A 9554-nucleotide genomic window follows, 5' to 3' on the forward strand; every position below is an offset into this window, starting at 1 on the left:
GCAGAGTACGCACTCAGGTATAGCAGGGAAATGTTAACAGTGATTCACCAAGGGTATCATTTACCTTCATTTCCATAAGTTGATCACCAACTTTTACAAGTTTTTCATTGTAATACCAATCTGGGAAGCGAGGCTTGTAGTTGTTCCAAATATTAAACAAAGACGTTGCTCTAAACAAAAATCACAGAAAATTACAGATTGAAGCAATAATGTTATCATTTATTTTATTTTTTTTAATGGAAGGAATCACATTGAACCGGTTCACACGTAACTAGAAGCCACTGTGGGTGAATTTCCCTGCAGGTGGTTTCATCGCAGTGGCCACCACCATTTTAAATATTCAAGCCACAGCAGAGGCATGCCATAGCTTGTTGTTACATGCAAACCCAGCAAGGGTGGGTTGTTGGGGTGGTTAACAAGCCACCTGCAAACCCTAAAACAGCCCATGAGTTCTCAGTGGGCTGTTTTAGGGTTGAGAGTTGCTGTCAACCACTCCATCAACAACCCACTCTCACCGGGTTCACATGTAATGACAAGCTATGGCTTGAATTATTCAAAATGGCGGCTGCCACCAAAACAAGAAGCCACGCAGGGAAAATCACCCACTGTGGTTACTCATTATGTGTGAACTAGGCCATTGTGTTTGGTATCTTTTTTCAGGATTTCCTGAAACTCCCATAATTAAAAGCTAAACAAATATTTCTCACATTGCAGCTCACAAACTCATAAAGGACTATAAATTTTATCATGTACGACCTTTGAAATGGGTTCAACGTAACTATTAATATGCATATTTTTGATACTTTTAGGCATCAGAAAATACTGAAAGATGTTCATTCTACAAATCCTTGTGATATTAAGTAAAGTCAATGGATTACAATGTGGAAATTTCACTGGACTGGAACAATGACTAACAACCTCAGAAGAGAAAATGGTCAGAAGCAATAAAGCAGACCAGGCAGCTGCAAACAAAGGAACTGCTGAACACTGAAATAAAAACTGATACATGTCAACATAAAATAATAGCACATATAGATTAATCAGACTAGAAAGCAGACAATCAGAATAGAGAAAAAAAAACATACAGCTATTAAAATATACTGGGGATAAGATAGAAATGGGAGAAAATGACAACTTATCTAAGGAATATCAGTATTGCAATGCAATAAATAAATTAACAAACAAAAGAATAAGAAACTGTGTCTCCTGAACCAGATTGTTCTTGTTTTATATGTGTTCAGAACCAAAAAGAAAAGAAAATAGCACCCAGAAAAGAAATAAAATAGCACCCTTTATCCTTTCTATTATTCCACTTACATCTTTTTTCTTGTTCTGGTAAATGTACCTGTGCACCTACTTTGCTCCCCGAGGGCTGTTCACATAGTGGGTAAAAGTTTCTCACCTTGCTAACACAACTGAGGATCCCAAGGATTGCAGCTAGAACAAAGTGTTATTCTGCTTCCCCCTAGCAATAATTTTCTAACAGCTGTCGGAAAATTACATGGCTGCACCCAGTCCCTTTGCTAGAAGGAAGGTACAAGGCTGAAGGAGAGAAGAATGATGCACAGTTGGAGAATGGCTCTAACTGTGGAGAATAAAACTTCAAAGAAGAGGCAGAGTCACCAAGACCCTATAACCATGCACTATATAACTGCATGGGGCAACTGCTGCTGAAGCACCTGAAGACTATTCATTGCCACCTTCTTGATAACTACTGTGGACATGGTTGCATATATCCAATGAGGAACAGAGACCTGAATGCCTCAGAAGGCTTGAACTTCCGAGAGCATATATATTATCATAAAGATTTTATGTCGAGTATTTTTAGATTGTAAGCCTGCAGGCAGGGACCATCTTATTTTACTAATTGATTGTAAGCCACATGGGGAGACTTTTTTTGTCTTAGAATAAAATACTTTTAATTAAATAAATAATGACATCTTTTAGAGTAAATCAGGTAAAAGGGATGTGTGTATCCATTAATGACAGAAAGGAGGTCCTAGATGGTCTTATGGGTCTGTAGCTCAGTAGTACAGCACATGCTTTGCATACAGACTGTCCCAGGTTCAGTACCTGGCATCTACAGGTAAGAAATAATCCTGCCTGAAACCCTGGAGAGTAGCTGCCAATCAGTGTCAGCAGTACTGGGCTAGATGGACCAAGGGTCTGACTAAGTGACCTGGTTCACAAATAACGAGAAACCACCGTGGGTGAATTTCCTCGCAGGGCTTCTCACTGCAGTGGCAGCCATTTTGAATACTCAGGATGCAGCAGAGGTACACTGTAGCTTCTCGCTGCATGTAAACCCGGCAAGGGTGGGTTGTTGGGGTGGTTGACAAGCCACTCAGAACCCATGGACTGTTTTAGGGCTGTGGGTGGCTTGTCAACAACCCACCCTCCCCAAGTTCATACATAACAAGAAGCTATGGTACACCCCTACTGCACCCCAAATATTTAAATTGGCCACCGCCACTGCAATGACAAGCCCCACGGGGAAATTCACCCACAGTGGCTTCTTGTTACATGACACCAGGCCAATATAGGGCAGCTTGCTATATTCCTATGTTACTGGAGTACGAGCATTGTGAGAGCTGATGCAGATATTGCTGTGACCAGTTTTCTCATACAAATAGCTGTTTATGTGACCAGACTACCATACATGAGCCGTATAACATGGGAGGAAGAGACTCACAGAAAACCTGAAGATGGCCAAGCCTCAATGGACTTCCGGTTGGAACCAATGTCGCTCTGGTAGCATCCCACGGGCTCTCCGAGGGAGCTTTCTCAAACAGCTTTTTAAAAGATTGAAAAACCTTTTCATTCCCCCCTGGAATTAAAGGGGAGGGCAAGGCAACTTCTGGATAACATCTTGGAGAAAAAGTACCCCCCTTGAGATAGTGGGGGGGCTGGATTCCAGAATTATCTCTCCAGAGCTTTACCAACGCAAAAAGCTGTACTGAGACTCGTATTTCATAGGAGAAAACAGGGCTGACGTGTTCCATAATATAAGCTTTAAGAAATATCAACAACTTCTGAGGGATGATTTAAGAAATGTTAACAATATTTGAGAACATCTGAGGACCTGCAAGATCTGTTTGAGAGAAACATGACTGCGCCGAGAAGAAAGGAGCTGGCATCAAATCCCCCCGCACCCCATGTCAAAAGTTTCGAGAACAGAAGATATAGGGGAATTATTTACTCTGATAAAGACTTTATCTTTGCAATTTATGGAGCAAGACAAAAGGTTGGATTTAATCTAAAATTCCATCACCGCCTTGCAAGGAGCTGTAGATTTAATTAATGCGTCATGGCAAAAAATGGAGATGAAAACTAATGAGCTAGAAGACCAAGTGGCAGGAAATGAAACTACAACACAAATTTGTTGTAAAAATGCCTCTGATAGAACTTCTCAACTGGAGGCCTTCACGAGGAGATCCAATGTATATATTATTGGGATTAAAAATCTGTCTAATGATGTAAAATTGCCTATTTTTGTGGATAAACTTTTGCATGAGATACTCCCTATCCCATCTGATTATTTACTTGATATTGAGCGCGCATTTTGTGTGCCAAATGCTAAAGGGACTGACTACACGATCATAGTCCAATTTGCAAAAGTCTCGACAAAGAATTATATCCTGCATTCGGCAAGAGAGGATGGAAGCCTTTCCTGGAAACAAGATAAAGTTACGGTTGTTTCCAGACTACATCAAAGAGGTGGTGAATAAAAGAAGGCAATTTATCAAAGCAAAAAATATGGCAAAACAAATGAACTTACAAAATTACTTAAAATACCCTGCTACACTTTGTACTGTGTCTGAAGGTCAGATGAAGAAGTTTCTAAATCATGAAATAGCAGAGGCATGGCTGAATGTAAAAATGTGTGAGATTTCTGTTACAACCCCATGAACTGCAATCTTTAAACAAGTTTTGTTAACTGTCTATGTTTAGTCTACATGATTCAGGCTAGGTCAGAAGATAAATGATTATACATATATTCGTTTATTCTCATTTTTTCTTGCTTTTCTTTATATTTTTATTTCAAAATAGATAATATATCTAGTATAAAATATATTACTGACTGTTGAAGGTTTATATTAAGTTTCATTATTATATAACACTATACATTTTATTATTAATAATAATAATATAGGCTTCTGGGAATAAATTGTAGACCCGTTTCTTTGATATAACATTGATGATATATTGAAATGTAAGGTTGTTTATTAAACTGTAAGATTGTTAAGGTTATATAGTTTTTAAAATAGAATGGCATCGGAGGCCGAAGGGTGAAAAGGTAAAGGTGTCCCCAACCAGTCGTGTCTGACTCTAGGGTGTGGTGCTCATCTCCATTTCTAAGCCGAAGAGCCACAGCTCTCCGAAGACGCTCCTGTGGTCCTGTGGTCCTGTGGCCGGCATGACTGAACACCGAGGTGCACGGAACGCTGTTACCTTTCCCGCCGAGGCGGTACCTATTTATCTACTTGCAATTTTTTGCTTTCGAACTGCTAGGTTGGCAGAAGCTGGGACAGAAGACGGAAGCTCACTCCGTCACGCAGCACTCGGGTCTCGAACTGCTGTCCTGCTGACCTTCCGGTCTGCAATTCAGCGTCTTAACCACTAAGCCACTGCGGCCCCTTAGGCCAAAGGGTATTGGAGTTTAAACTTAATTCTTTAAAGGGGAAGGGGAGGGAGAGGGAGAGGGGAAGGGAAGGGGAAAGAATCTTCTTTTTTCTTCATTTCCTTTCCTCCTCCCTTTTTTTTCTTTTTCCTTCTCTTTTTGTTATTGTGGTGTCCTCATCAGAATATTGTATTATTGGGAAATTGTAGTACTGATCAGGTTGTTGGTAATTTTGGTATTGTTAATTTCATTTATAAAGATAAAATAAATAAAAATATATTTAAAAAAAAGATGGCCAAGCCTCCTCTACCATGATTAGGAAACATACCCACTTTGCTATTTTCCTAATGACAGAGAAGGCAGTTTAACCCCTCCCATGTTAAACTGCTAACAAGAGCAAAGCACTCAGGTGAGGAAGTAAGCCAACTGCAGTAACATTTGAACCAAAGAAAAAAGAACTTTTCTTCCCTACATCAATTGAATGTTCGCATGAAAAACTGGCTGAGTACATTGATCCATAATAATGTGGCACACATCTTCTCTCACAACCCCTCATGGGCACAACTGCTACTTGCTAATACACACAAAAAGCAAAGGCAGTTGTGTTGTCCGAATTCAGTATTCTCCAAGTCAGTGACACAAAAATCAAATGTAGGCCAGCTCAAAGTCACAAAATCCTCTACTAGCTTTGAAGTTCTCCAGAAATCTTCATCAGCCAAGGTTGTAAACAAAGCAAAAAGGTGTTTTTTTATTGAGTTGTCCTAATAAAAGTATTGAATATGAACTTGAGCACACTACAGGAGAGAGCGCAGGACAGGAAGGCCTGGCATGCTATGGTCCATGGGGTCACAAAGGGTCAGACACGACTGAACAACAACAAATAAAAGTATTGCCCTAAGATGAATTTTGGAATATTTCTTACAGCCCACACAGCTACCTTTGCTTTTTATGTCACTGTGTCAGTTTGTGTGTGCAGATGTAGGCTTTCTACAAATCTTATTTTCAAATCATTAAATTTATAGTCTGAATATATCCTTCCTGTTTATTACCAACAAAACCATGAACGTGAGACCACTGAAGTCACAAATCAGATGAAGTAAAGAACTTGTAATTTATGTGTGTGTGTGTGTGTGTATAAACTCACCTTACCCGGGCGCAGAGCTCCTCTACCTTTATCAGCTCTGTAACAGGCAGAAATTCAAACAGAGCAGCATCTCCACAGCATAGACTAGCATGGATGGGAGAAAATTCACCTGATGAATTTCTGTCTGGTGCGTATTTGAGCATTGCCAGGGGAGGGGCAACTATACGAGCAAAGGGCTGGATGCTCCGGATCTCGTCTGATCCCGGAAGCGAAGCAGGGTCAGCCCTGGTTAGTACTTGGATGGAGACCGCCTGGGAATCAGGCTTGCTGCATGGAGCAGGGGGTTGGACTCGATGGTCTTGTAGGCCCCTTCCAACCCTATGATTCTATGATCTGTGTTACCAGAGTTGCCGCTTTCCACAGAAATAAAGCGGGGACATGAATGCACAGTACGGACGTTGAGCCCTGCCCTGGCGGCTGAGGTGGTCGGCCACCGCGGTAAAGAATTCTCCGCAGCTCTGGAAAGTGAAGAGGCGGCGGGGAAGCGGGTGGGCGGCGGGAGGCTTTGTTTCTCCGGCACCGTCTGGGAAGAGAAATGCGCCCCCGCCCCGCCAGCCCCCTCCCAGCTTTACCCTCGCCTGTGCAGCTCCTGCTCCCTGGCTCCCGCGGCTCCCGCTTCGTGTTTCCGCCGCAAGACGCTCAGGCAGCGGCTCAGGTCGCTCTCGAAGCTGTCGACCACCGGGTTGCCCGGCTCCACCGGCCCGTAGAAAATGGCGGGCTGCGGCACAGGCAACGGCGGCGACCGGGCTCTGCTTTTGGGAACGGCGGCCATGGCGCCCCTCCGCTTCCGCCCCAAGAGGCGGCACGGTTGCTAGGATACGGGGCAACAGGTACAGCGAGGGCGGGGAGAAGCGAGCGGAGCGGAGCGGAGCGGGGCGGGGCGGGGCGGGGCAGGCGAGGTAGTCGTGCGCTCCCGTTGTCCGCCCCGGGATTCCTTTGCCTGCTCTCGGCTTCAAGAGAGCGGCGGTGGCGGGAACCCGATGCCTCGTGTGAATGGCTTTTTCGCCTAGTTAAGGTAGACCTGGGCGACACACGTAGCAGGGGAATATTTCCCTGCCCACCTTCTGGGAGACATAGGCACAGTAGGAAGGAACACGGATGCCTCTGTTCTATGTGCTATTGCATAGATTCGTTCATAGACAGATAGTGAAATAGGACCTGCAGCAAAACGTTGCGGTCTATCTCTGTCTCCTAAGAGGAGAGCTCCTTGCTGTTCAGGGGGCCATTCCAACCGTGTCATCCTCCAGAGGATTCCATTACACATTCCATTACCCCAGCAATCGGGGCGTTTTCTGATTATCTTTTCTGACACTCGCTTGGTTAGTCTTTAGAGCTGGGGTGGGGGAACCTGTTTTTAAAATCTTTTTTTTAAATAGCATAATTTTAATCTGGTGCTTTAATGTTTTTATCCTTTTACTGTTTTATCTCTTGCATTCACCGCTCCGAAATGTGTTCTAGATATGGAGCAGTATATAAATATTGTAAATAAATAAATTGTAGGCACAGAGGCCAAAACCAGCCCTCCTGGGATCTGAATCTGGCCTTCCTGGGTTCTCAGATGGCCACACAACCTTCCCCTGGCCTCACTTCTTTCCCCCCAATTACTGGTCATATGGTGGTTTACCAGCTTTTGTAATTCCCCCCTCCGCCCCCCTTTAAGCCACAATATGCTGTTTGTTTGTTTTTTGTATTTCACCCCTCCCCTTTTGCCTTTGGCCCCACCCACCAGTGAAATATTCCCACCTCCCTCCCCAGAGGTTCTTCAAAATTGAATTCAACCCTCTGGCTGAAAGGTGCTTCCCTACCTCACCCCTGCTTTAAGGTGTCACAAGGCACTTCAGTACTCTGTGTTTATCTAGCATGCTCAGTCCTCATGGGCTGGGAGGGGTGCCCCTTTTTCTTTTTAAAGACTTTTTGCAACAGAGCTGTATATAAGAACCAAATCTGATCTGTCTTTTTGGCTTTGTTATTAGATCTAGGAAATGTAGAATTGTGAAATAAACTGCTCAAAATATCCATCACTGTTTAGGCTGTATAGGTAAGGCAGAAATAAGGAAGCTGAGAAAAGACCAGAGAATGATCCAAAGGCACATTAGCTGGTTCTACTGCTGAAACAAACCAGATCTGGCTCTTCAAGCCTCCTGGATGGAAGACCACTTATGAACCACATACATGCCCTTCTAAGATCCTTAGAGCATAGATGCAGAACCTCTGGCCCATGAGCCTCATCTGGACCAAGGAGGTTCCTCATCTTACCTGTGGAGCCTCAGTAGTTTCCTCCAGAGGGCTTGGGCTCCAAGTCCTGCTTCCTAGAGGAAACCATTGGAAGGGGGTGGCATGCAGGGGAATCCCCACTGTTATCTCAGATCAGAGATAACAGGGGATGTGGGTGGTGAGGAGCAGTCACTCTTCCCAGCACTGGCCAAGCTCTGTAGCGTGGTGCATGCCACCAACATAGGGACAACACACGCTGCCCAAAGCTGCGGACTCAGCTGGCACTGAGAGGAATAGCCACTTTTCCCAACAATGCCCAAATCTTTTCACATGGTGCATACTGTGGGAAGCCAGGGACTCAGCTGGCATTGGGAGGACTTGCTTAGAGGAACAGCATGGAATAAGAAAAACAAATAAAATCACTTTGTACTGAATGTACAATATGTATGAGGGGAACAGGACCAGTGTGATATGTGTCGCCTTGCTTTGCCATGGTTTGACCAACACAGGCACAAATGCAGCATGTGTCATATAACGTTCTCATGCAAAGGGGCAAATCAGTTGTATAGAAGGCTAATGTTAACTTGGGGTATGTCCCTATCCCTGACTTCCAGAGTGGTAGAGATGTGCGCTACTGAACTCAGACAGGGTGAACCCCAATTACAAAATGCGGCCAAGCTGTTCAGGAACTGGCAATGTTTCAAACACTAGCCAAGGATTTTTCCAGGTCCAAATGCCTTCCTGTGTGTCCTCACAACATTTAATTCTATAACACCTTGAATAACCCCAGTAGAAAGTCAGTGGATGAATTTATAACATAAATAAATAACACAAAGCATATTAGGGGCTAGCTTAAGGCCAGGAGGCCCTATTCCTTGGTAGACATGATTGGGTGAAACCCCAGACCATTACAGAAGTGAGTTGGGCAGGTGCTGTTCCTTCAAGAAGCATAGGAATACAAGCTATGATCAATCCCCTTATACATGTTCTAAGAACCAGCAAATTAATGTGATGCACAGGAACCGGATGGTTAAGAACATTTCTTTGGGAAAGAACCACAACAAATCCACTGCTTCAAAATGTATTCTGGCATAGTTTTCAGCTTTGTTTATCTTTCATGACAGCATATGAAAAGTGACTGAGCAAATCTGTGCAATAGTCATTGTAATACACTTTGCTATAACATTCATGCAGCTACTCATTTGATGTATACACTAAATGGCATACTTTCAGCTCAAAGAAACGATTGCATATTCAAGGAAAAAATTAGGCCTGGAGCCTTTGCTGAGAACATGTCTTGGCAGCCAGTGCTAGCAACACAGTATCTTTCAGTGATTTCTTTCAAAAAAGCAATGGCTACAGAAAAGCATTCACTAGAAGTTTTTAATTGTTTCAAAACATTAGCATATACAGTATTTTAATTACATTATTTCTGATCAAAATGTTTTCTTTAATCTTTCTCTTGTCTGACATTGGTATATATAATCTTGCATATTTGAATAGTCTTTATTGTAACACTTCCATTGTTATGCAGTTGGTTTGAGGTAGACACAGGGTCAGTCAATGTATTTTGTG

At 43.2% G+C, this 9554-nt stretch overlaps 1 protein-coding gene across 1 annotated transcript in view; it reads right to left on the reverse strand.

Moving 5' to 3' along the window:
• Positions 1–6563, reverse strand: part of CFAP54 (cilia and flagella associated protein 54) — a 202841-nt gene extending 196278 nt beyond the window's left edge. The window contains exons 1-2 of the mRNA XM_084810218.1: positions 6338–6563; positions 65–170 (exon numbers count right to left, since the gene is read on the reverse strand). Of these exons, the coding sequence (XP_084666344.1) occupies positions 65–170; positions 6338–6537 (306 nt within the window). The 5' untranslated portion in view covers positions 6538–6563. The remainder of the gene's footprint in view (positions 1–64; positions 171–6337) is intronic.
• Between the last annotated feature and the right edge of the window lie 2991 nt (positions 6564–9554).

This window comes from Heloderma suspectum, chromosome 7 (genome assembly GCF_057233095.1).
Source record: "Heloderma suspectum isolate Gila_16-S chromosome 7, 16-S_ref, whole genome shotgun sequence".
Taxonomy (NCBI): Eukaryota; Metazoa; Chordata; class Lepidosauria; order Squamata; family Helodermatidae; genus Heloderma; species Heloderma suspectum.